Source organism: Oryza glaberrima, chromosome 7 (genome assembly GCF_000147395.1).
Source record: "Oryza glaberrima chromosome 7, OglaRS2, whole genome shotgun sequence".
NCBI classification, from domain to species: Eukaryota; Viridiplantae; Streptophyta; class Magnoliopsida; order Poales; family Poaceae; genus Oryza; species Oryza glaberrima.
Window position 1 is genome coordinate 23,011,384 of NC_068332.1, and position 26,736 is coordinate 23,038,119.

Below are 26,736 nucleotides of genomic sequence, written 5' to 3' on the forward strand. Positions count from 1 at the left end.
ACAAAACTTTTGCCACCAAAACTTTTGCCATTTACCATTTGCCATTCCAAATGAATCTAAACATGCTCTAAACAAGACCCTTGGTATTGGATGGGATGTTTGTCCAGATTTGTTGTACTATAAAACATCCCATCCAATATTAGGCTAATTTTTTTTTTAAGGACGGAGGGGGTATGTGATTATAGTCTATATTTGGTAGCTCAACTGAAACTAGGAGAACCAAACATGTTTTGGATTTTTTTTTTTACATACCATCTTTCTTAATGAAGCCTCTCTTCGACCGATCCGAAAAAAATAAATGTGTTGGATTTTTTTATAGAAAAATACAATAGAAACGCACATACTCACAAACACGCGTACGTTCACCCAAAACATTTTGGATGTTAACGGAAAAGAAAGTTGAAAGATGTACACAATGCTGGTGCTTACCACTATGGACTCAACTCACCCAAAAGCTGGCCTCTCATTTAATGCGTTTGAAAGAGCCCATGTGATAGAAAATCCGATATATGGCCTTGTTTTTTTTCTTCAAACTTTCAACTTTTCCATCACATTAAAACTTTCCTACACACACAAACTTCTAGCTTTTTCATCACATCGTTTCAATTTTAACCAAACTTCTAATTTTGGCATGAACTAAACACACCCATATAGGCCGTGTTTAGTTCACCTCCAACTTCCAACTTTCCACCATATCACATCACATCCAAAACTTTTCTACACACGTAAACTCCCAACTTTCCCTAAACTTTCAACTTTTTTTAGGAACTAAACACAGCCATACTTCCTCTGTTCTACAATAAGGCCTCGCTTAGTTCCAAACTTTTTCTTCAAACTTACAACTTTTCCATCACATCAAAACTTTTCTACACACATAAACTTCCAACTTTTCCATCACATCGTTCCAATTTCAACCAAACTTTCAATTTTGGCGTGAACTAAACACACCCTAATTTTATTTTTCTGCTTCTTCGATTTGTTCCAAAAGGAAAAATACCATGCATATGATGTTTTTTTACGATCCTAGTACGATCTAACGTTGTGCCATGTGGGACCAAAACTTGCAATCGTCAACGAACACTAAGGTCCCGTTCTTTTCTCCAACAAGAGTTGGATGAAGATTAAGATTTTCGTGGCACGCTGCTAAACGGTACATTTCATGCGAAAACTTTCTATATAAAAGTAGCTTTAAAATATCATATTAATATATTTTTCAAGTTTATAATAATTAAAATTCAATCAATCACACGTTAATACCACATCGTTTTACGTAAAAACCTTAATCTTCATCTTCAGATAAAAGAACACCACGTAAGAGCAAGAGTTTAATAGTATAGTCAACTATGGGCTTCGAATCATTTGTAGTCAATTTAATAGACAATTCATACAATAGTTATCTATAAACAAGTACTACATAATTAATGTCTAGTCCCACCTATTATACACATATAGATCTTAAAGTCCGTGCTGCAGCTAACTATAAATCTGCTGTAAGAGAACGTTTGATCGTAAAGCATTCGTAAACAAAATGTCGTATGTATACGGTTCTCATTTAGATGTGATACGTCAGAGGAGAAATCTGGCCCATCAGCCCTAATGAATGTTTTTATCATCTCCGATTCATTTCTTCTCCACTTAAATGAAGGTGTTAATTGGGCTGCATTTAGTAGGGGCAGTTGAAGTTTTGATGACGAAAAAATTTAGATATTCTCGCTGGGTCGTGGCAGCAAATGCCTGCACGTGGTCACGGCGTACACGAAGAGACACCTCTCAAACATCATCTCCGATCATAAACACAACCAGGTTTCGACACAAGCAGAAGTTATCAAGAGAAAATGCAAATGTTTATGACTAATTGTCTACTACTCCATTAGCGGTTGCCCCTGCACCTACTATGAAGTAGGAGTGTGTTTCTTTTCCCTTCATTTATTTCTTTTGAAAGTAGAGAGAATAGTGTTGCCATTTATTTCTTTTGAAATAAATGTTGTTGCCATTTATTTCTTTTGAAAGTAGAGAATAGTGTTGCCAACTTGCCATTTCTAGCAGCCTCTGCTCAACATGTGGATTGTGGGCAAGACTATGCACTGCTGTAGACTGCAGCAGCCACACCATCCCGGGAAAACAATTGTAGGACTTCTTTTTTTAGGCAAATGTAGGACTCAATTTTGGATTTAAGTTAGAGTTTTTTTCCTCATTATTTACATAACTCATCCTTTGCTTCTGGACTGCTGAAGAGTAGAAGTGTAAAGGTCTTATTCTAAAATATTTTTTTTTGTCAGCATGGATAAGTGTATTTGTAAACCACAGTTAAAAATATATGGATTTTGCAGTATCCAGGATTCCAGGTCCAATCCGTGGTATTTTGCAGTACTCAAGTACATTCATGAATAAGTTGGCTAAGGTACAGTACCCAGGTACATATGGCTCCTAAACGATTTTGCACCCAAGTAGTATTTTACAAGCATAAGCCGTACAAATTATTTTGCGTATCCAAGTATTTTGCAGCACAAAATAAAACCAGGAACAAACCGCAGATGGCGACAGGACCAGGATGGGTACCGTCAATATTAGGCTAATAAAACACGTAAGCCCTAATGATAACATTGATGGCTCTATATTTCTCCCAAACCACATAAATTAATGAATATCAACACAAACTTGCTGCTGGCAAATAATTAATCCTCCTTGTTGGCCTTACATCACTTCATGGTTTCAAAGGATGTCCCGCACAGCCATACTAATGTATCTGATACAGAAGTTCTACCCCCTCCTCAAATAGTAACTCTATCTCTCTACACATGAGCTCACTTCAAAATATTTGAAAATGCACAGAGAAATGATCTAGTAATATGGATTTTGCAGGTGTACTTCTGAAAGTATATTATCTGTAGACACATGGAACATGTTTGGTGCTTTATTCTCCCAGAGTAAATGTTTATAGCTCTCAGTTTAACTGCCCTGAACCATCCCATTACCAAAACAAAAACTAAAGCCAGCCATTTGCTATAAAGAATATCGTAGCTGACAGCTCACCTACTTCATTGCAATTTATACGTACTCAAAAGGCAACAGCTTAACAGCCTACCATATCACAATACGCAACAGTTCCTGTCAATAGTATGTTGGTTGATGAGGACGACCAAATGAAGGAATGAGATGCTGAAGCATATATAATAACTAAATAGAGAATTGCCAGTCTACTGTCACAAGTGTAAAACAAGATGGTCCTACATGGATGTAGTTTTATATCTTCAAATGCTCCAAGCTATGATCTCAAGGTGAATCCAAATTCCAGAATCCAGACTAGACACTTGGATTTCATGCATGCTTGCCTGCCACAAAGGTAGATCAGCACTATATTCTAAGCTGGATAATGAGATGATCAACACTGTACTGAATTTTTGTATTAGATCTTGAATTACCATATCCATAATCAGCAGTATGGTATTTTGGAGCAAAGTAAAATTTCCCAATAATATGGTTTACCACCATGAGTCTCGGCACTTAAACTAAACAGCCAAGCAAACTACTATGTACTGGAGGAGCACCTTAAAAGCTTTATTTCATGATAGTTGCTACCCTATTCTACCCAAGGTACTCTATTGTTTTATTAGAACAACACACTGAACCATTCGCATGGATTCCTGCTAATCCAATAAAAAAAAACTAAATATCAAGCAATAGGAAGTTGGTGTTAACTACTTAATTCTGTACCATGCACATTGTTAATCCGGCATCAATACAGTAGCCCTATGTTGCTCTTCATGCACGTTTCCTCTAGTGCTCCTGAATGCCCATATTTTCTCACCTCACCAAGATAAAAGTTCCACGGTCAGCATCGTACTGAGCAAACAAAAGGGAACCTCAAATTTTCAATCAGCGTCGCATCAGTACTCTTACCAGTTGCATGTAACATACTGACATCTTACTCTTCAACAACTAAGTTTGGCACCAAATTACTCAACCAACAATAAGAATATATAGCATGAGATTGGAGCACCCATTACTGACATTAAAGTACGATTACAAGCCAAACATCTTAAGTATCTATCGGATTATAACCTCCGCGTTCCACACTTGATACATCCAATTTAAGAGTTGTAAAGCCATGGAACACTATGCGAGGAGAAACCAAGGTGAGGCACACGCGAGTCAGTTCCTCACCTCGTCCTCGTGGAGGAGCATGTTGGGGACGCCCCTGGAGATGGGGAAGCAGCGGTCGGTGTCGGGGCAGACGAGGGCGCCCTCCTCGATGTGGATCTCGAGGAGCGCGCGGTGGAGGCGGCGGAGCGCGCTGCCCTCGTCGGCGGCGGCGCCCTCGGCGGAGAGCTCGGCGTCGGTGGGGGGCGCCTCGGGGAGGAGCTCCGGGAGGCCGAGGGCCTGGGTGGCGGCGACGAGCGCGGGCCAGTCGATCTTGGGGAGCATGCCGCGGAGGAACTCCGGGTTGGGCTCCGCCTCCTTGGTCGACCACTTCACCACCTGCAGCTTCAGCGGGTAGCCCGTCACCGCGCCCCGCGCGTTCGACGCCAGCATGTTGTGCGTCAGGAGCCTCATCTCCCTCGACCTCGAATTCGACCTAGGTCGCCTCTTCTCCTCCTCACGCCGCCGGCTGCTGTTGCTGCGGCGGTGGCGGCGGCGGCGGTATAAACCCTAGCAAGCGGGAGGCGGAAGGGGCGCAGGGATGGGGCGAGAAGAAAATGGCGGCGGACTTTGAGTTGCTGACATGTGGGCCCCACAGGTATGGGCCCACATGTCAGTGACCCCACCTCGTAGGAGTCCCTTCCTGCTCCGAGATGGGTGCTCTCGTCGAAAGATGACCTGTGGTTTGAGAGGCGCAGCTGCTGGCCGTACATAGAATTTGGCTGACAGATTTACGAATGAATTTTATAGAAGTTTCTACTCCTATTTTGATCGTCCATCTTATTTAAAAAAATTTTATAATTAGTATTTTTATTGTTATAAGATGATAAAACATGAATACTCCATCCGTTTCATAATGTAAGACTTTTTAGCATTGTCTAAACTCATATAGATGCTAATGAATCTAAATGCTAATGAATCTAGATATTATTATATATATAGATTCATTAGCATCTAATGAATGTGGACAATGCTAGAAAGTCTTACATTATGAAACGAAAAGAGTAGTACTTTACTTGTGACTTCTATTTTTATATTTTTTTATAAAAATTCTATATAAGATAGACGGTCAAAGTTAGACGCAGAAAATTATGACTGCACTTAAAATGTAACGGAGGGAGTATTAGCAATTTTTGTTTGAAGAAAGTTCAACTTGAACAGCGTTTTAAGAAGATATTCGAACAGGTCTAAAAGCTAAAATCCGTCAACTGAAGAACGGAAAATTCTGATTCAATTGGACAAACTGCAAGGCATATAACAACCGCATCTAGTACTATTTATTGCTGTATACGTCGCCCGTACCTAGTACTAATCTCTCGAGCAGCAAATCGGTAATCAAAAAATAACAAAACGCGACCGGTTGAATCATACTAGAAGGTAACAACAGGCACCACAACACAAGGGTAATAGAAGTCGCATGGTATTAGGTATAACGCTATATAGAGTCGAACGGTGAGCACTGAACATCTAGCACAAGAATTTACAGCTAGCCTGGTAAAGAACAGAGGTCGCAGCCTAACTGATCTAGTAAAACTCCTCAATGTCACAAAATGGTGGGCATTGGTGCGTCCCCATCCCCGCATAGCTCCTCCAGTTCAGCCATGAAGTCGCCTCCATCAGCAATAGCTCCATCACTTTGCATATCATCCTGAATCATCATCGCCTGCCAAAAAAAAAAAGCAGCATATTTTGGTTTCAGAAAAAAAGAATATTGGTTACATAGAAAGTTTATCATGGTTGTTGGTGAAAAGGATGAGGACCTGAGGCTCCTGCAGTTCTGTAACACGGTTTGCGATTCTACTGTACTGTTCTCTTGCTTCTGGGTATTGAGTCATCGATTTCACACGAGCTAGTGCTCTCTGTAATCTGCCTTCGGCTTGCTTCCTGCCATCTTTGAGGTAATCATATTCATCCTCTTCCTCTTCCTTTGCTGGTTGGATCTGCGATGGACCTTCAAGCTGTTGGATCGGTGATGGACCTTCAAGCTGTTTTACCGGTTGGAAACCACGCAGGCCCCTTCGCTTTCTCCTCCACCTCAATATAATTTTCTCCACAATGCCTACAGACCAGACTATCCTCCGATAGCTTTTCCTTACTTGATGTCCTCGTACATGGGCCTAATGAAACAGAATGATCAAAATTTATAAAACAAAAACAGAAGAGACAGTAGATCGACAGCTAAATTTAATGGAGTTGTTCTACCACCAGTAAACTGTAACTTCTGCAACTCAAAGGCATGACAGCCACAAGGGTTAGCATCATTCCCTAGTTTAACTCCGAATCTCTGATAGAAAGGACTCAAACAAGTATTGATTAACCGAAGTCACTTAGCATTGAGGCAGTGGAGTGTAAACTGATTGTAAATACCAAATTTCAAAACAGCAGAACGCTCAGAACTTAAGGAGTACAAGTTCGATAAAATATCTGAAGAACAAATCAAAGAATAAAACTGACGTTTTCTCAACCGTCCAAACACTCATTATCCATACTGGATAGTGCAAGAATCATAGTTGCATGGAATCTCTTTAGTTAAAGAAATAAAGAGATTCCGTGTTAAGAATTTTGGATTTTATTTCCAAGTTTAAAAATAACTGCCCTGTCACCAAATCAAATAAACGAATAAACGAAGCTACCAGAGATCTGAATAGTCATTCGGTTGTATGATAGTTCAGCAGACCAAAATAAAACAGAAAGTACTTAAGAGTGACACAAAGAAATACCTGTATCTTGACAATTTTCTGTCGAATAATCATAAACTCCTTTCTACCTTTCCATCCTCTAAACTTATTTTGGATACGAACAGCAGCAGAATGTGACCCGTCGTTCTGTCCAGGTTTGGCATTTTTAATGGATACAAGTGAAAGAGTGCGCTCATCTGATAATCCACAATCATCATCTCCATATTCAACCACCTTCTTTCTGTGGAATGACTCCACCCTAAAAGCTTGAAATATCCTGGCTGCAGCTTGTGTTGATTTACGAACAGCGCTAAGTGAATCCTTCAGTGACTCAGCCTGAGAATCCCTGTAAGCAAGTTGAGCAGAACTCGACTCTGCAAAATCTTCAGCCCCTCCTAAGCCACATATTTCTTTTACATTCCCATCCTTGGATTCTTTCAGTGTAAGTGCTGAAAGATGACTTGTCAAAGCAGACTCTGCAAGGAAACCAGCAATGCCTTTGTGTCCATTTTCTGATGCTAAATCAGCAGCTGTTCTACCTGCTGGAAATTGAGGAGTTGGATCTGTCAATAAACCAGATTCAGCTCCATTTGCTATCAGGGCCCCAACTGTCCGCTCCCTAAAACAACAAAATATGAGTTAAACCAAAAAAGAGTAAAAGTAATATTCGGAGGTCAAATCATTCATGCAATACCTTCCACATGATGCAGCCCAGTGAAGCGCAGTCCATCCTCGAGCATCCCTGAAGTTCACCTTTACACCAGCCGTAATTATTGGCCTTACAGCCCAATCATACCCAAGTGCAGCTACCAAATGAATCACACCTTGTCCTTCCTTGCCAAGCACATTGGGACCTTTGTCTTCATCATGTACCTTATGAACAAGCCAACAATATAGTTTCTCTTTCACCAATTTCTCAATATTCTGATCCCGTGCAGTGGAAACTTCCTTCTCATCCAATGGAACTGCCTGGTTTAAACATTTATCATCAAGCATTAAGGAACTAATAGTGTTGATTATTTCAGACTTCTCTTTTCCATCACTCATAACATACTTCTCATAGTCATCTGGTCCCAACGAAAGTAACTTCTCAAGACGAATATGTAAATGCATTTCATTTATGCCTGTTGTCTGGGGATCTGAAGTATCCATTTGTCGAGCATCAGAATCACGGAACTCAAACTCTCGCACTTCACTACAAGCCACCCTATTGGAGCATGTCACATAAAATGGGACTCGTCCAGATAAATGTACTGGTGTGTAGCAGCGCAGAGAGCCATGTGCTAAAACCTCTGCAGGTACTTCAACGTCCCCAAACATACATGACCACTTGCAATTCTCCACATGTTCTTTATTTGCCAAGAATGTACCAGTAATTAGGACCTGCACCAGGTGGTTGCCAAAAGATAGATCAACATAAAGCTCAACATAATAACAATCTTGGCAAAAGATAGATTGACATAAAGGTCAACATAAAGCCCTGGCAGTAATCAAATTCAAAAAACATAAAGGTCAACATAATAATAATCTTGGGCAACTTATGTTGTACCTATGGTAAAAATAAATAAAATGACAGCAGAAGAAATATAAAGAATAGTGCAAACCTTATTCCTAGAGCCAGTGCATGCGTAGCTTGGAGAAACATCAATAATGCTGAAGAGCTGGTCTTGGGAAAGTGAAGGGCTGACTGCGAATGCATCTAACTGTTCATTTATAGGTATGCTAGTGCCATCAGCGACGTTCACTGTTTCAGTACTACTCCAGAAGGCATCAGAACTGGACTTGATATCCAAATCAGCTACTTCTGGAAGTTCACTACTCATCCATCTCGAGAAGCTATCAAATTTCTTCAAACCATCGGGTTCGATCTTAAAGAGATCTAGTGATGACTGCTTTAAAAGTGGATACCGGATCCCATCTGTATAGCTATTATTCTCTGCCTGAAAAATTAGGGCAATATAATTATTCTGTGTCAGATTTTGCAATTGGCAGAAAGTTTCTTTAAAACACATACATCGATCAGCGGTGCATACAGAACTCTTGGGAATACATCATGGGTCATGCCCATGTGTCATCTAAAGTTCTAAACCATATATACTACAGATTTAAGAACGAATTCACAGATCATCCCCCAAAATGTGACTGCTATGAAATTGCATAGCAGGAAGGACAATCCTAGCTCCTATACCTCTGCAGGTACAATCATAGCTAAAAGTAACGGGGATGCCAAGAAGCTGCCTGACAACCATATAAAAACCAGGATCATGCAAGGCATCAGTGCAATTAATGCATGTACTAATCGCGCACCTGTGATGACATTATGCCTGCAGCACTCAGTGCATCAGCTTCTTTCTGAGTGAGGTTGTTGGTGTAGAGTGCCTCAGACATGAACGTTTCCAACTGTGAGTTATCATCCAGATTGTTGGACTCCATGGTGGCATTAGAAGAATAGAGTGCTGGCTCCATAAACTCAGCTGAGCATTCAGGATAGGGCTCAGCAAAACGCACTGAATCATGTAGAGTTTTGGAAACGCCCCTTAATCCAGCTCCAGCTTCATTGAACACACCAGCTATGTCATAATGGGTAGCAAAATGATTGTCTGAGTTAGCTGTTGTAGTCTGCATTTCACCATGATATCCTGCACCTGTTGTAAAATGGAACATAAGCTTGGCAACATTAGAACAAAACCTCACTACATAGAGTAGAAATCTTGCCTGGATTATTTACAGAAGTACTTGGAGCTGAAACACCCAGCATATTATTCATCATGACTCCATCCACAGGCTGCTGCATCTCAACGAAAGGGTGGTATCTGGAGCTTGCTCGACAATTATCTGTTGCACCGAATTTTTCTTTAGATACACTGAAAGAAGTTAAATTATTGAATATGCATCAGTTATTTATAGTAGGTGCAGATGATGCAGAACGAAGATAGAGAAACAGCAAGACCTGTTTCAGCATCCTCATATTCCGAAATCTGTCCACTAATTGGGCTTTCAGCATCCATAGATTGGGAGGCTACCTGGCTCTGACTAGCGAAAGAGTTTGAGCATGCAGGACTATCAGCATTAGATAATCCTGCACTCTCTTCAGCTTCTTTAGAACGGCTGAAACTTTGCTTGCCACCCTGGAAAAATTATTTTTCCCCTGGAACATCAGATATGGACATGGAAGCAGAAGCTGAACGAAAAGGTATTCCTTGTAAACTATTAATTTCATCATTTTTCTGGCAGCAAAAAAATCTCAGGTATGCCAGATGACTGGGAATGGAATAATGGAAAATTTTCTACTCCCTCCGTCCCAATATATTAAAACCTAGGACCGGATGGGACATTACTAGGAAATGTCCCATCCGGTCCTAGGTTTTAATATATTGGGACGGAGGAAGTAGTTAGCACAAGCTTGTACTCCTGACTATTGCCCTCATTGTGTGCATAACCCTGTAGATTTTTTTAATCATTTTTTGTTGTTTTCATGTTTCATGAGTGAGGGGTTGAAATTTGCGAATGAAAGTATGGGTGCGTAAATCATACTGTTACCACCAAAGTTTGTGTATGGTAGATTGTAGATGTATGTGCTTATCGACTAAAACTTGGGAATGAAACAGAATATGCAAATCACGACGTGTCAAACTGTTACCTTAACTTCAAGGTAGTGCACAAGAACAATATTCATGAAACCCCTGGAAAACAAAACAATAATCATGTACTGGCACACTTTTGTTATAAAATCATATCAACAATCAGATTCCAAATTGTCTATTATTTGCATTGTATTAAAGAATCATAGCAATATCCAGCACTTACTCTTCTAACAACCAATAGGTACGTCTCTGGAAGTTCTCATTCTCCTCCCCATGGGCATAGTAGCAATGAAGTACATCAACACTACCAACCTGGGAAAAAAAACTTTGGATTGAGTGCTCTAATAAAAAATCTACAATCAAATTGAATAAGAGTAAGCTACAAGAAAAAGGGTTGCTATTCCTTCGTTAGTATTATGTATTTCTCTCCATTCTTTTATAACTAAAGTGGCAACACAATAAAGTATCAGCCTATCAGGAATCCCATGTGGCATGATATTTGTTTCCTTCAGTTAAAGAAGGGTGTCACCAAGGAACGCAGGCTAACACTCTAAACTTTTGATAAATAGTACACACTGAATATTAACATAGGCCAGTACTATGATAACAAACAAGCAGATTTGATGTTAGCTTGTTCTACAAACATATGGTGTTAAAGTGTCAAATCTTATCTGTATCTTGGTAACAGCTGAAAGTCAAAAGCAGAAAGCGAGCAGTTGCAGCCAGAGTTTGGGTACCATACTGCAACTTAACAAATTAATGTAGAGCAACAAATGTCCAGACAATTGTTATATTATCCATACAATTCGAATTGCTTCATAAACAACCACTGATTGTCTGAGGCATACTGAAGCTCCAATCAGAAAAGGAGGATTTCTACAACAAGAAATCATATGCTGACTTACTTTCAGCTTCTCATGAGCTTCTTTGACTGTCTTTCCATCCTTTTTCTTCCTCCAGTTATGTCCATCCTTTCTGAAGTATCTCAATATTTTCCGATCGAACAGAAAAAGCGAGCCACCTACAGGAATGGTAAGCATTTTCATACAGGATAGTAATCTAAGAGAAACAGTGATTCAAACAGATCTAGATTCAAACTTCTGCTCCAAATAGGATATGGGTATAAGGTATAACAGCTCCCCAATATACAGAGTTCGTCTCAAGGTACAGGCACATAAAAGATACATATTCACCTAATATCATAAACAACTTGATCGCAAATGTATGTAACAACTGGTCCAATTATAAAATGATTTGTGATGAAAGAACAAAGGAACTGGTATTGACCAGCGACTTGTAAGATCCTCCATCCATGGAGATCATACCCTGCAAATTTGATTCAAGTGCAGCTCCAGGCACAATTTAGCATGAAATTTGGCAAATGTTCCTTTTAATGGATTTGGTTCCATGCCTTTAGTCGTTCAAACTTCAGCAAGAAAGTTTTAAAAGAAAACCACCATGACCTTATAACTGCCGTTTTAACATTTCTAGCAAAACAAACATCCTACAGTCTCAACAATCGACAATCTTGCCATTTCCATGCTGCAGAGCAATATAGCACCCAAACCATAAGTTTACAAGATTAAGACAGATTAAATGGAATAACTGGATCAGTAATGACAATCCCAGGAAACAAATGGAGGTCTAACTAATGAGAAAGGCATACTTGCAGGTCTGTTCGGTGGCTCGGGCGCAATGGAGAATTTCTTGTAGTTCGACAGTATATGGCAGATTTCAGTAGGACGTAGCCATCGATTCTGAGCTTCCAGCAGTATCTGGGAAATATCTGCAAATCAACCGTGAGATTAATCACCTGATAAACAACACTATCTAGTCGTAATTCGCCCTTTGACAACAGTACAGGGTGCCGGTTTCGGGGAAAAAAAACTAGCATATGTCCCTTTCTATTGGTTTTCCTCATTTTGACTAATTAAAGCATTCAACTCTCTACCGCTCCCGAATCAACTGTGAAGGACAAGGAGTTAACAACTAATCCGAAACCAAAAACTCCCACAAGTTACAATCCGTTGGAATTATCCAGGTACTGCACCAAGCGTCCAAGCCCTAGAATCTCCCAAACCACGACCCCAGCAACAAAACAAAACCAAAAAACTAAAATCCCCCCAAAAAAAAATTTCGCCAGCTCAACCTTAAACGCACAGGAGGAAAAACCCTAAAAAGTACGGGGAAAAAAATTCCTTCTCCAGACAAGCGTACGGATCACACGCCGCGGAACCCGGGGGAGGTCGTGGAACGCGCACCTGGCGGCTGATTGGGCAGCCCGTACTTGCGAACCTCCGCCATCCGACGATCCGGCAGCCGCCGCCGCCGCCCGCCGTTGGGCTGCTCGGAATCGCCGCGGCGTAGAGGATTTGGGAGAGGAGGGGATTTTTATCTGGGCGGCGAGGCGCCTCGCGGGATTTGAGAGCACGGCGCCGTCGGATTGGAATATTTGCTACATGCGGGGGAGAGTGACGAGGGGGGGAAAAAGGTAGAGCACGAGGGAAGGATAGGAGCGTGGAATGACGGGAATGCCCCTGCATGGACGGTCGCTTGGGTGGGTGGGTTTCCGTCGTCGTTAGCGCTTGGACCTCTCGCTAAGGACGAATCCGAGATTTTTTTTATTATTAGGCCCTCCAAACTCCAATTCCAAACTCCAAACTTCTACTCCAGTGCGAGCTAGCCCAGTTAGAGTTGGACACTCATCAAAAGTGTTTGGCTACATTTCAGCTCCAGATCTGCAAAAAAAAAAGAAAAAAGAAAAAAATAAAAAACAAAAATCCCAGCCGCCGGCCGTCCCCATCCCCTGCGCGCGCCGCCCACCTCCCCCCACACTCCGCCGGCCGCGCGCCGCCCTCCGCCCGTCGAGCTTCATCGCCTCGGTAGTGCACCTCCCGACGGCCGCGTGCGCCGTCCCCCGTCGGTTGCGTGTCGTAGCCGCGCGCGCCGCCCGCCGCCAGCCGCGTGTCGCCCATCTTCCTCCCGCGTGCTTGCCGCGCCCCGCCGCCGTGGCGCCTGCCGTCGCCGCCACCGACGGTGCCGCCGCCCGCCACAGCTGCCACCAACGCCGCCGCCTGACGCCGACGCCAATGCCGCCTACTGCAACTGTTAGGGCTCGGGAGGGAGACGGAGAAGGAGAGAGAACGGAAGGGAAAGGTTGGTAGGGGTAGTTCAATGGCATTTTCATGTAAATACACTAAAATTTTTAAAGGGTAGTGGGTCTTTTGGAGTGGAGTGGAGCTATGGAGCAGCAAAAACCCAGCTCCACCCCCGTAGTACAAATTTGTAGAGTAGCTCTGCCAACTCCGCTCCAAAAAATGAAGGATCTGAACCGTTTGGCACAGCTCCGGCTCTAGGTAAGTTGGAGTTGGGAGCTGGAGCTTACCTAGAGCCGGAGCTGTGCCAAACAGGGCCTTATTAATGGGTTATTATTCCGTTCAAAGGATTTTCAGATCATAGAAAGAGGGAAAGTATGGGCTTATTCAATTTGGAGAAATTTAAATCCATAGAGATAGGAATGCTTGTACACCTTAATCTATATATAGGAATTTTTCTGAGTGGTTTGAGTGGATGAAAAAAAATCCATATATTCTCCATATAATTTGTAGTAGAGGAAATTTTATTTTGGTTTTCCTATACTTCAATCCTACAAACCAAATAACACTCATAGAATTAATCCTTATAAATCTTTTTTTCCCTTCAAAATGAATAAGCCCTATAGGATTAGGATGTTACATGCACTCCAATCCATAGAAATTTTTCCAAAAAGGTCTTATCTCATGCTAAGGGTCTATTCATTTTGGAGGAATATCGATGTATATGAATAGGAATGCATATACACTTCGATCCATAGGAATTTTTCCATGAGATGAAAATTTTCCTTTGTTTTCTCTCTACAAGCTATAGGAAATGAAAATTTCCTTTGGTGTTCCTATATCTACATTCTAACGAACCGAATGACATTAATAGAAATTAATCCTTAAGAATCCAAATCATTTGAAATTCCTCCTTAACAAATAGGCCCTAATATTGGATCAATGTGTGCAAACACTGTTATTCCTCCACTTTTCCTATACCTATGAATTCAAATTCCTCCAAATCTATTAAGTCCTCATAAGGTTCAAAAGAATTCAAATATTTAAATTTATCTTAAAATATAAAGTGGCTATTTTTAACTTTCTATTTTCATTATGCCCAATATGCCCCTACCAACCACATCACATCCACCAACCGCCTTACTCCATACAAATTCTTCGTGCATTAATGAAGGACATTGTGGTTATATGACCTCTTTTCTTAATCGATTTAAAAAAACCAGGAGATGGCTACATTTGGGGATAGAGGAAGTAACTAGTTTATCAGCCTTAGCTAAAATAAAAAATATATAACTTAATTTGGATCTGATTTCTTAGAAAAATGCATTGTGGTTTATTTTTAAATATTGGTTTTAAACTATAAAAAAATATAAATATAAAAGTTTTATATCTCAATTTTTTTCTGTTCATTCTTTTTTTCAATTACCAGCCATTGTTTAGCCAATTAGACTTGAATTTTGATTTTTAAAAAGCATTTCATTACATAGTGAAATTTCGGTGCAATTTGATCTGAATTCCTCCATGCCTCTTTGTTCTCTTAAGTTTTTATCTCAGTAATCTTTCCTAGGGTGGTTTACCTTTAAGATCGTTAAGATGGTTTTGGCATTGGGAATATTCACGTGTTTTGAACGTTATTTAAGGATTTAACATAAAATATTGATCGAGCATAGTACTCAATTTATTATTGTTATTCAAGGAAGACATATGGACGCCACTACACAGCTCGTGGTCTCTTAATAGATTAAACCAGAGACCCAATTCTTTTCATAACTAGTATGCAAGCATGCAACAATAACGAAAGATACTCATAGTTAAACTTCAAATAAACTTTTCCTCAAGTTACATATCCGATCTATAATCCGATTATACTATTGTACTTATTGTAATTAAATCTTTATAACAAGATCTCACATGATTATATTCTGATGAAAAAAATTATATATGTTGTAGTTACTTTTATTATACATGTAAGTTAATTTTATCGTATACATAAATTAATTATAGATTTGATTAAATTACTTTTTGGACATTTGAAGAATTTACTTTATTGCTTGGTTCTATAATGTGTTGATTAAATTTAATTTATAGATAGAATTGTGTTTTTATCCCCACGATAGATTTGCTTTTAATGTCGTCACAAGTTACCTTCTTTTTAATTTACTTATATAATATATTTAAATTGCTTTTAAACTTTATTGAACTTACTTTTATATGTCAAAGAAGTATTTTAATGAAATCTAAAAGTAACTAGATGAATACCCTGTCGTGTTGCTACGGGAAATTAAGTTTTTATAGTATGTACAAATAAGCTATATTATATTTTGTAAACCAAAATAAAATGACTTCCTATCTATGCTTTCTATAAAGTTAAGGCCCACTAAATCTATAGCTCAACATGTAACCATGCCACATCATCACCCACTAGCAATAATTACATATTTAATCTCATGAAAGCATACAACATGATCTACAATTTATTTAATTCTACAAAACAAAATGCGAGCATATCCAATCATCACCCCTCATATCATTTGCACAATATTTTAACAAGTCTATCTATCACTTTTACAATATTTAACATATACTTATCAATATATTTCACACTAAAGCACGGGTATCATTTGACTGATAAACCCTGATGTTTCATTATTATTTTTCCTTTTTACTCATAGCTTGATTGTAAAAAAATATTGAGAATTACTTAGTAATTCCGGCAGCAAAGCACGGGGAATCATCTAGTGTTTTATATAATTAAAACATGATTGTAAATATAATGCAAGGTGAACATATTTTATGTAATTGATACTTATGAATTTTGAACTAAAAATAATTGATATTGTATGGATTTATGAGAGAAGAAAGAAGAGACTATTTATACCATAGATGATAGATCTACCATCCAAAGGCTAAAAATAATTAGGATGATGTGGCTTCATGAGAGAAGAGATAAATAGCATTAACTACACTTAGTGGGGATGAACTATATAGGTATATAGGATTTAGATATATTATAAACGTAATTTGTAATTTTTCATAAAAAATATATAATCATGTAAGATCTTGTTATAAAGATCTAATTGTTACGAACACTGGTGTAATCGGATCGTAGACCGGATGAGTAGTTTAAGATAAAATTTTATCTAAAGCATATGTGATAGGAATATATTTATCTGCTTGTTTTATGGGCTAGTAGTATCCGAACAAATATTGAGGGGGTCTCTCATTAGCATTAAAACGAGAGACCTCTTGATTTAAATTTTGCCAAGATGGACCTACACATACACTGTACTTTGAGCACCTTCCTTTTAAGGGACATTTAATTATTTGTCACTTTTAAGATGTGCCAATTAATAATTTGCCACTCGCTGTCTATGACATGTGGGCTCTTATGTGTCTATGACATGTGGGTCCAGTGGTAAATCCTTTATAACAACTCGTAGGAGTGGCAAATAGTTCATTATTCCCCCTTTAAGGTAGGTATTTGACAAGATCTGCAGAAGTTTCATAAAACCCAATTCAATCCATATAAGGATGACCTTACTATCTCAAATGCCAACGAGATATGGTACATGTTAGCATTCTCCAAGATCCAATGGAAAAAGGTTGTATACGAGCACTTTGCGTAGCATTTCCATGCACTCGTCGCATAACGTATTTTTTGACAAACTCAGATAGTCAAACAATAAACAAATTGAGCTAGAAATCACTATTGCACAAATGACCATAGTAACCGAATTCATTTCCGAGTTGGAACGGGGATCTTTACGTAAATTTCACCCAACACGCGGCCGCACTTCCGCGACAACGGTGGGCAAGGTGGTAAAAACACCCTGGTCAGAGGGGGCGCCGCCTGCAGGTGACGACGGGGGACGGCGACGCAGCTGACAGTGCAGAGTTGACCATAATACCCTCGCTAACCAAGGACCACTAATCAAGGATTTCAGGGTCGCTACTAACGCCTATCAGAGAGGTGAAAGTCTTTTGATTTGAGTTTATAGATATTGCGTTCGCAAAAGGCTGCCACGTGCATCGGATGCTGTTTCGTAAGATGCACTTTTCGATTTTAATATGCACAGAATTTTGGCATTTTGATAGATTGTTCGTTTGTTTGCATGTAGGACATGCTATTCTTGTTAGGGCCACTTTGAATGGTAGAAATAAAAAAACGGAGGAATAGGAAAAACATAGGATTCTGACATGAATGTAAGTGTAAAACAGAAGATTGCAAAACACAGGAAAAACACATGAATGATCGTTTGATTGGACCACACGAAAAACACAGGAATCGGATGAGAGAGATAGACTCGAGGGATTTTTTCCAAGAGGTTGGACCTCATGCTAAGTTTCCTCCAAAACCTATATGCAATAAGCCATTACATAGAAATTTTGTAGGATTTAAAAAACTTCAATCCTTTAAATCAAAGGGCTACATAGAAAAATTTTCTATAGGATTTCAAACCTATAAAATTCCTTCATTTCCTTTATTCGAAGGAGTCATTAAACTATGGGGCCTGAACAGTGAACACCTCCCTGCATTATTGATGCCAAGCGTGAAGTTTCTTTTTTCCAATGTAAACACGAAGAGCTGTCTGACACAACCCAACCCAGCTTTAGCTATATCTCACCTAGAGCTGAAGTCCAATCAAACAATTTCATTTACACCTAAAATAAGAGAAAGCTAAAGCTAGTTCCAACTCCACATCATCAATAAACTAGTATTAGACACTACTCTTTCAATGTAAACACTACTCTTATATACTTAAATTTAATGCTACTTATCTCACGTGATGTTTTGGATGTTCTGTAGAAATTATGTCTCATGCAAAACATATATTCCTTCTCTTTCCTCATTTATCCACTTGCCATATCATCTTTCATTCTAAGTGATAGTTTATTTAATGCTACGGACACCATTATTGTTATTTGGTTAGGAATAGTCTAAGTGATTTAACTTATGAAACTAAATTTATGAGTTAAAACTCTATCAAAAACATGCCGAAGTGTTCAAGTGTGATTGCTGTAGTGACTAGTGTCCATAAATTCCATTGGGAAATGTCGAAAGAGTACAAGATTCGCATCAAAAAGTGTCTTTATCCTTCTTCCCTCGGTTCTACGTAATCAGAAAAATCCTAATCCATTTGGAAGATATCGCACGGAAGCATCAACTATATTTGACATGTCCAAAGTTTCGAGACAGGTAATGTGATAAAAACCGATTACTTCATTTCACTAAAAATCAAAGGACACATATATAAATTACCCCATTATTATCTTTTAAAATATAACAACTCCTAACATTTAAAATTATCTTAAAATATGTAACATTTTCTTTGCATACTTGAATATTGCATCATTTCAAGTTTTCAACCAATCACAGCCATCATTGATTTTATTTCTTTGTCATTTTCTCATTCCAATCATTTATAACCCTTCTTCGATCACTAATTCTAATATTTGCATAATATTGTTTATTTTTTGGGACAGTGGGATTATTGTAACAAGATATGATTGAAAAGTACGAATTTCAGCGGAAATTTCTGCCTCACTGACAAGAAGGGCCCACATCCATCGCACTCTTGACAGTTGACTAGGGATGGCAATTTTACCTATGGGTCCGGGTATCCGTGGATACCCGACCCGATGGGCACGAGCGTGGGTGTGACTTTTTACCCATGGGCACACCCGCCCGAGACCCGAAGACGTAATGGGCAATAGGCGGGTTTCATTTTTTACCCGTAGGTAATCCATGCCCGACCTGATACATATGCATTAGCTAATTTTGACTCATTTCTTAATTCTTATACCATTTCTCTCGGTTCATTTGTGATGCTAACTGATACTAAGGTGTGATGTAATTCAAATTATTGTTGATAATCGATAATTTAGTAAATTATTGATTTTATTTCTCTTTGTTAAATTAGATATATTTCAAGTTAGTATTCATGCGAGATCTATTGGGTACCCGCCGGATATACCTGCGCCCGCCGGGCATGGGTACGGATACGGAGTTTTGCCTGCTAACTCTAGTGGGTAGGGTTTGGACGGGCAATATCGGGCATCGGGTCGGGCATGGTTTTGCTCTACCCGTGCCCGACCCGACCCATTGCCATCCCTAGCATGTCAGTTGACACTGCTGGTCTTCTTCCTCTGCAACAGTAATTACACGGGGAATCGGATAAGGTTTTTCTCCTCTCCGACGACGACGACGAACGAGAGAGATCAGAGCACACGTACGTACGGCAATGGAGTCTACGCTGATCACGATCACGAGATCGCCCATCCTCCCCTGTCCATTCTCGAGACGGCCCGCCTCGCCCGCGCGCTGCTTCGCCGGAGCTCGCCGTAGCCGCCGTGCCGCCGCCTCCGCTTCGTTCTTCTCCCCCGCCGGTGGCCGCGGCGGCGGGGATGCAGGGGCGGGCTCCTCGCTCTCCTCCGCCGCGGCCGCGGCCGCGCTCGGCGAGGCGGCGGCGGCGGGTGGCGGCGGATCCGACTCCGAGGCCATCCTGCTCAGCGTCCAGGTACTTCTCAGCCATCCCTGTATCTTCCATTGAATGTGTGATGACTCTGATGATATCTGGTTCTTGCAGGGGATGATGTGCGATGGGTGCGCGGCGAGCGTGAAGCGGATTTTGGAGAGCCAAGTAGGGCATCATCACTATTTATTCCCATCATCTTAGTATTAGTTTTGCTTTCCTTGATTGCGCAACAGGGTGCTTAATTGGCCACTGAATTTAATCTGTAGACTGTAGTGCTTGGCCACTGAAATTTATCTGTACAGTGGGTTCAAGTCCAGTGTTCCTGTGAGGCCACTCTAGCATGTAACTTCTGTGTTAAAAGATGGGATGAATGAATGAAGGAAAATAATTTAGTTGTAGCTTCTAGTGGTAATGATAATGTTGAGTTTGGTTAAAAACTGTGCGAGTTACTACAAGTTAGGTGCCTTTCCTGCTTTAGTGTGCCATTCCAGATACGCTTTTAAACCTCAGTTGTCGAACCTTTAACACCAAAATAACTTTTAGTGTGAATTTTTTGCATATTAGATAAGTGTTGAAACCATGATGTAATACTGGGCACGCTGGTATTGTGTATAAATTGCGAAGATCGGAAATGTTTTCATAATGTTCAAAAAGGAAGTGTGTTGTCAGTGGAGCTCTTTGTTTGAGCAAATATATTTTTGTTATTTGCATAGTTGGTCTCTTATGGGTGCCTGTTTTAATGGTTCTTGCCTCCTACAGTATTTTTGACTCCTATGAACACCTCGTTTCATTCCATGTTTTCCGCTTACGTATTCATTTTACTGCTACTTTTACCAATCACCATGGAACACTCACTTGCACACTTTTGCAGCCTGAAGTCACTTCTGCCACCGTTGATTTTAAGGAAGCAAAAGCAGTTGTCTTGACAACAGCTGAGGTCAAGGCGGCTGAAGATTGGCAAAAGCAATGTGGAGAGAAACTGGCAAATCACCTGGGCACCTGTGGATTTGAATCTCGCCTTCAAGGTAAAATTTTGGAGGTATTTCTGTACTCTCCTGATGGCTAGTTAATCAATTGAATTGCTTGAATCATTGTGTGAAAAAGTACCTATGGTCTGCAGTCTCCACTCGTCGATCATTGCAATTACCAGCGTTTGTATCCAGCTAGAAACTTTCACGGATATTCAGTGCTAGCTATATTTATCGGTTTGATTTGATTAATTGTCCAAAATGCATTGAAGCGCAATCAGCAACAATGTTTTTAACTGACTATAATGCAGATCTCATAACTCACTCCAACACAATTTTTTTATCGTATACTAAACAGTTTATTCGGGCATGTTCATCGGTGAAAACAATGTATGTTCAATGCCATGAGGCATGTTTTTGTCAACACTATGACTGCAGCATTACTTCAGCATTCTGAAATCAAAGATTTAGCCATCTGCTGTCATCCTCACAAGACTTTTTCCATCTATCTCAGAGTAAGGAGAAGCCAAATGAAGTCAATCATGGAAATCGAAGATGAAGTGCAGCTGGAGACCTGAAGTTCTGTCCTAGGGCCACTAATGAGTGCAAGGCCAAGTAGAAGTTGCCATGCTGGAGAACTCAGCAGCTACAGCGTTTCTGACATTCTGTGCTTTGTGCTATGAGCTAAATCGAAGTGTCAGGATGCTAGCCTCACATTCACATTTCCCTTGCTCGTGAACTTTTAGAAGGTTCATTTGGAGGAAATAAAAAGAATAAAAACATGACCAATCACAATGCAAGGATCTTGTACCCCAGCTTCTCTCTTCATCCATGTCTTGTGCTGAGCAGTTATGGTGAGTCGTCTAACCAATGACGTACTGTTGTTGTACCTTGTGCATGTTGATCCGTACTATACGTTTGTTGATCATCATGTTTGATACACAGTTACACGCACATACTGATAGTGAAATCATCTTAAATGCTTGATAATACATGCTGATTGTGAAATCAATAAGTTTGATGACCCTGATGTGAAATCATCTTTAGCATGCTAAAAGATCGAACAAGATTGTGAAGTGTTAAGCATATAAATGGTTAGCTTTCTTGTAATTGAACTAACCCATATGACTTCAAGCCTAGACAGAGTTGCCCGTATTTACGGTTAATTATTCTTTTAGTGGTAGGCCAAGTATTCTACAAAGAGACTCCCGAGAGCCAAAAGTATTAAGTACTCCTTAATAACGAGACGTCCGTGATTACTTTGCCAATCTTAAAATATATTACCCACTCTTTTGGAAGTGTCTATAAAGTATGATGTCTCAAAATATGTTAGCCCAGACTTGCGGAAGTGCTCATAAGGTAAGGGTAGGATGTCGACGCGCGCTGTGGTGACTTTGTCAATCCTTAAAATATACCATCCCAAATCTTAGGAGGTGCTTATAGAGGTATGATGTGCGGTGTTTATGTTTATAATGGTGAGCATACACGGCTGTGAGTGTATATATTTGTACTGTGTTTTTCTTTAAAAAAAAAAGAGAGAAAAGATCGAACAAGAAGATAGAGTCGAGATGAACGGCAGGCTGAACTGGGCCGGTTCGATGTGAAATCACGACGGCCCACATGGAAAGTGTGGGCTCGAGCAGGCCGTGGCCCAATCGTGTGCTGAACCCGTGCCGCGTGCGTGCGAGCCTAGAAGTATCGGCGACTTGTTTTTTTTTTTTTGTTTTTTTTTCTGTGGCCACCCTCACCCTACCCCGACCTCTCTCATCCTCGCCCTCACCGTCTCCACCGGCCGCGCCGCGTCCCGGCCACCGCGCCACCCGCCGCGCTCCGCTCCGGCGAGACATGTCGCGCTTCGGCCGCTCCGGCCCGCCGCCGATCCGCGACACTTACTCCCTCCTCGTCCTCAACATCACCTTCCGTCAGTTTCCTCTCTCTCGCTCTCTATCCATCTCGTGCGGCGCGCGCGCTGTGTGTTCGCTTCTCCTCGGGGGGTTCTGAATCGAGTTGTTGCTCGTGTGTTCCGCAGGCACTACGGCGGATGACCTCTCCCCTCTCTTCGAGAAGTACGGCGAGGTCGTCGACATCTACATCCCTAGGGACCGCAGGTTAGTATGGTGACGAGGAGTGTGAGAACTGGGGCACATAGAATTTCTAGGGTTTGGGGAATTGGGAGCTGATTAGGTCGGCTGTACTGTCTGTTCTAGGACTGGTGATTCGCGAGGGTTTGCGTTCGTGAGGTACAAGTATGAGGACGAGGCGCAGAAGGCAGTCGATCGGCTTGACGGTGAGATTCATCGATAACGAGACAGTGATTCATGCAGTTTGAGATTGATGGGTTTGCGCTGTTGATGATTTGCTGTCTGAGTTTTTTTTTTTTTCAGGGAGAGTGGTAGATGGAAGGGAGATCATGGTGCAGTTTGCCAAGTACGGCCCGAACGCTGAACGAATGTAAGATGCACTGTTTCGTTATCGTTGCTCAAGTAATCATGGATGAAACATTAAATGTTGATGGCATGTCTATATCTCTGTCTAATTGGAGGCTCTCGTAGGATGCCCTTATTTATCCCAGGAGGCAAAATAATCTAGAAATTGCATGTTAAACGAAAATTGTATTATGGTATATTGGTATATGTTGTCTGATTTACTTGGGCCATGATAATTTTGGTGGTTGTTAAATATAACTTTCAGCAACTCCTGGTTGGAAGTGTGAGCTTATACATTAGGATTTAGCCTTTTGCAGTGCTAAAACTACCATGTAAGGATGTAACTGAGTAAAACAAAGAAAAAACTCTAGCAAGTTATCACACCTAAAGTAAGTTTTGAAGTTAGCTCTACTTCTACATTCCCTTGCAAATTACTTAGTCAACACCAGATCTTTATCTAATAGTAGTATGATGTTATTGTTAGTTTTATGAGGTTCAATGCTTATTTACTAAGTTGTATAGCTTGTCATAAATTTGTTGAGGAATATGGCATCCCAAAGTTTTTTTTTTCCCGTTTGTGCATCAACAACAACGTTGAAGGGCTCAACACCTGTGGTTTAGTTGCAAAATATTGTACATTCACTTAACCATGATGTTGTTAGGCAATAAGTTGTAAATTTTGTCAAGAGGCTTGTTAGGTACAGTTGTACAGAAAATGATTTATAGTACTATGTAGTGGTCAAAAGCAAGTTCATCTTATGTGTTCTGGCAGCATAAATTAGAGTTTATTATTCTAAATATTTCGTAGTAAAGCATCCCATGTTAAAAATTAACTGGCACATGTCATGTGGTAAAGCTGCTCTCCTTGTTAGGATTTAACTATGCATGTACAATTAACCTTCTTATCTGGATTATGCAGCCATAAAGGAAAAATCATGGAGACAGTTCCAAGGTCTAGGGGTCGTTCCAGAAGCCGCAGTCCAAGACGGGGGTATTACATCATTTCTCTAAATATTATGCTTACACATAGTATTTCTTAAAAGTGATTCAGGACTTTGGGTGGTCTGCAAAAGGAGGAAAAAATGTGTTCTCTACTTCTATTAACTTTCTGTGTGTTTCAACGTTTAACCCAATGGGCATTTCATGATTCCATTTGCGACATTGTGCTCAAACATTCTGTTTCATTTGTCACATATACCAGATTCATAAAAAACATGTCATAACTTTTATTGTTGGTGTTGTTGCCTCTAGTACTACAGAGTACAGATCTTTGTAGTTCTTTAACGTTGCTTTTTTGTTGTAATATTTAGATAAGCTGTCAGTTTGGGATATGCTATTGTGTATTACCAAGCTTATTCTGGTCATGCCCTTCGTAGTTGGGCCCTTGTTCACTTTGTGTATTGATATCCTGTTTATAATCATATTGTATACCACATTTGAAGGTACCGTGATGACTATCGGGAGAGAGACTATAGAAAGCAGAGTCGGAGTAGAGATAGATATGGACGTGACAGGTATAGGGAGAGAGATTATCGTCGTCGTAGCAGGAGCCGCAGCTACACTCCTGATGATTACAGGAGACGTGGCAGAGACAGGTAATTATTAGATAATTGACTTTGTTATTTTTATCTTTCTTGTTTTCACAATCTTTCTGTCTTCTTATTCTATGATTACCTGCAGTGTGTCACCTGCACGCAGAAGCCTGAGTCGTAGCAGGAGTCGTAGCTACAGTCCTGATGATTACAGGAAGCGTGGCAAACACAGGTATGCACATGGGAGAATTAGTTTTGTTGTTTTACTGAACGACATTAATATTGCTGCCTTTTGTTATGTTATTTCTGACAGTCAATCGCCTGTGTGTAAAAGCCCCAGTGCAAAAAGAAGCCCCAGTATGTCGCCTGCACGCAGAAGCCCCAGTGCTTCGCCTGCACGTAGAAGCCCTAGTGCTTCGCCTGTGCGCAGAAGCCCTAGTCGCTCTCCTCGCAGGACACCATCTTCTCAAGAGGGATCTCCTGTCAAGCGCTATGATGAGCCTAGGCGCTCTCGTAGCCCTTCGACGTAAAGCTGAATATCAAGAATATGCATCAAACAGCTGAGGTCTTTGGATTGTTCACATAGTTTAAGTCATTGTAGTTAAATGTCTTTTTTTTAAAAAAATACATCTTATGTTTCTGTCTAATAGGATGAATGGAGTAGAGCTGCTCATGTCAAGAGGCTGTTCGGTGCCTGATGATGGAAGGCTCCGGTGAAAAATTGGAAGTTACAGGGAGTGCTATCTGTTGCTGTTACAAGTGAACACTGGTTTCTTGTGAACACCTTAACGCTTGTTAAGAACTATATGTACTTCAATTCCTTTTCATACAGACTTGTCTCTTAGCATTTGATAGTACCACTTTTCTTTTGGTACTTGGTACTTACTATAAATGGTAATTTGAACCTTTCTAGTTCCATGATGGGATGAAGAGGTGCTGGCTGATAGTGTGGTCAACATCCAAGTTGCTGTTGCTGTTGCGGTTGATATTGTTTTGTGCTGTTTGCCTTGATGATGATGGTGATGGTGACGATGATGAGATGATGGTAATATCGTTTTGCCGCCTGCTTACATCCTTTGCTGTCTGCACTCGTTATGCTGACAAGTAAGGTCCCATTGATTTAGTTGAGTTTCATTGCAACTGTTTGAATTTAGCTGAGTTTCATAATAACTGTTTCCCGTCATGCATTGTTGAAATGCTCTGTTCATGGATGGTGCATGCCAGCGATTTAGAACTTGGATTTTGAAATGCCGTCTTTCATTGTGCATGTGTGCATTTTTTAGAACTTGGAGTTGTGTATTTGAGCACAGAATGTTTCCGAACAATTAGCTTTGCATTCTCGATGGTTTGCTATTGCTGTATAATGAATGATTCCTGTAGTTTAGTCGTATGGACTCATATATGACATAATTTACCAGCCTATATGATTAGTGAATAGAAATTGTAGTCTTATGTGATTATGATAAAGTGATAAATTCATCTTAGTACCTTACCCCATGGTTCAGAAAACACACTCACGTTCGGTCATTAATTAATGTTTTAAATGATGTAAAAGCTATGTTTTACCGCGTTAACTATGTTGTGTGACCAGCATAACAATTTAATAGCTCGATAGAGATCATTGCATATATTAGTATTTGCTGTACTTCACCTTCCTTTATAGCAATAGTTTGGGAGAACTCTCAGTTGCAGAGTTAGATTCGCTTGGTTGGCCCGGACGCCCGGTACCTTCTTGAAGCGACTTGACCACTGGGGATTTGCTGCCAAAGGAACATGCCGTGGCCCTAGCCTGGCCGAACAAGTTTCATGGTTCATAATTTTCCTGTTAGGACTGTAA

General features: G+C 40.4%; 4 protein-coding genes across 6 annotated transcripts; 2 read left to right on the forward strand and 2 right to left on the reverse strand.

Moving 5' to 3' along the window:
• Positions 1–3,956: 3,956 nt before the first annotated feature.
• On the reverse strand, positions 3,957–4,869 carry LOC127778626 (multifunctional methyltransferase subunit TRM112 homolog A-like). Its single transcript, XM_052305247.1, has one exon. It carries the CDS (start codon positions 4,552–4,554, stop codon positions 4,153–4,155), a length of 402 nt encoding a protein of 133 aa, XP_052161207.1. The 5' UTR covers positions 4,555–4,869; the 3' UTR covers positions 3,957–4,152.
• Positions 4,870–5,544: 675 nt separating this feature from the next.
• Positions 5,545–12,853, reverse strand: LOC127778625 (calmodulin-binding transcription activator 1-like). 2 transcript variants are annotated; one of them, XM_052305245.1, is made up of 13 exons: positions 12,664–12,853; positions 12,069–12,188; positions 11,308–11,423; positions 10,626–10,714; positions 10,459–10,501; positions 9,769–9,946; positions 9,534–9,653; positions 9,126–9,463; positions 8,423–8,758; positions 7,513–8,201; positions 6,861–7,437; positions 5,901–6,257; positions 5,545–5,803 (listed from the first exon to the last, which is right to left on the reverse strand). In XM_052305245.1, the coding sequence occupies exons 1-13, from the start codon at positions 12,704–12,706 to the stop codon at positions 5,684–5,686; spliced, it is 3,126 nt and encodes a 1,041-aa protein (XP_052161205.1). In that variant the 5' UTR covers positions 12,707–12,853; the 3' UTR covers positions 5,545–5,683. The 2 variants fall into 2 exon arrangements, with proteins under 2 accessions (XP_052161205.1, XP_052161206.1); XM_052305246.1 differs by lacking the exons at positions 11,308–11,423; positions 12,069–12,188; positions 12,664–12,853 and having other exon boundaries at positions 9,534–9,682; positions 9,842–9,946.
• Positions 12,854–19,617: 6,764 nt separating this feature from the next.
• Positions 19,618–21,895, forward strand: LOC127779065 (copper-transporting ATPase PAA1, chloroplastic-like). 2 transcript variants are annotated; one of them, XM_052305749.1, is made up of 4 exons: positions 19,618–20,015; positions 20,085–20,138; positions 20,845–21,012; positions 21,456–21,895. In XM_052305749.1, exons 1-4 carry the CDS (start codon positions 19,740–19,742, stop codon positions 21,498–21,500), a joined length of 543 nt encoding a protein of 180 aa, XP_052161709.1. In that variant the 5' UTR covers positions 19,618–19,739; the 3' UTR covers positions 21,501–21,895. The 2 variants fall into 2 exon arrangements, with proteins under 2 accessions (XP_052161709.1, XP_052161710.1); XM_052305750.1 differs by having other exon boundaries at positions 19,634–20,015; positions 20,845–20,998.
• Positions 21,896–22,666: 771 nt separating this feature from the next.
• On the forward strand, positions 22,667–25,937 carry LOC127779064 (serine/arginine-rich splicing factor SC35-like). Its single transcript, XM_052305748.1, has 9 exons — positions 22,667–22,862; positions 22,971–23,049; positions 23,149–23,228; positions 23,326–23,392; positions 24,287–24,358; positions 24,810–24,962; positions 25,048–25,131; positions 25,213–25,464; positions 25,550–25,937. The coding sequence occupies exons 1-8, from the start codon at positions 22,787–22,789 to the stop codon at positions 25,427–25,429; spliced, it is 828 nt and encodes a 275-aa protein (XP_052161708.1). The 5' UTR covers positions 22,667–22,786; the 3' UTR covers positions 25,430–25,464; positions 25,550–25,937.
• Positions 25,938–26,736: the final 799 nt, after the last annotated feature.

Excerpts from the sequence above, each read along its gene's own strand:
- LOC127778626 (XM_052305247.1), bottom strand. The coding sequence starts at position 4,554 with ATGAGGCTCCTGACGCACAACATGCTGGCGTCGAACGCGCGGGGCGCG.
- LOC127778625 (XM_052305245.1), bottom strand. The coding sequence starts at position 12,706 with ATGGCGGAGGTTCGCAAGTACGGGCTGCCCAATCAGCCGCCAG. Across the intron at positions 9,464-9,533 it reads TACTTCTGTAAATAATCCAG|GTGCAGGATATCATGGTGAA; the intron begins GCAAGATTTCTA and ends ATTTTACAACAG. Across the intron at positions 6,258-6,860 it reads AGAAAATTGTCAAGATACAG|GCCCATGTACGAGGACATCA; the intron begins GTATTTCTTTGT and ends CTGTTTCATTAG.
- LOC127779065 (XM_052305749.1), top strand. The coding sequence starts at position 19,740 with ATGGAGTCTACGCTGATCACGATCACGAGATCGCCCATCCTCCCCTGT. Across the intron at positions 20,139-20,844 it reads AGCGGATTTTGGAGAGCCAA|CCTGAAGTCACTTCTGCCAC; the intron begins GTAGGGCATCAT and ends ACACTTTTGCAG. Across the intron at positions 21,013-21,455 it reads TTCAAGGTAAAATTTTGGAG|AGTAAGGAGAAGCCAAATGA; the intron begins GTATTTCTGTAC and ends CATCTATCTCAG.
- LOC127779064 (XM_052305748.1), top strand. The coding sequence starts at position 22,787 with ATGTCGCGCTTCGGCCGCTCCGGCCCGCCGCCGATCCGCGACACTTAC. Across the intron at positions 23,229-23,325 it reads GGCAGTCGATCGGCTTGACG|GGAGAGTGGTAGATGGAAGG; the intron begins GTGAGATTCATC and ends TTTTTTTTTCAG. Across the intron at positions 23,393-24,286 it reads GGCCCGAACGCTGAACGAAT|CCATAAAGGAAAAATCATGG; the intron begins GTAAGATGCACT and ends TGGATTATGCAG.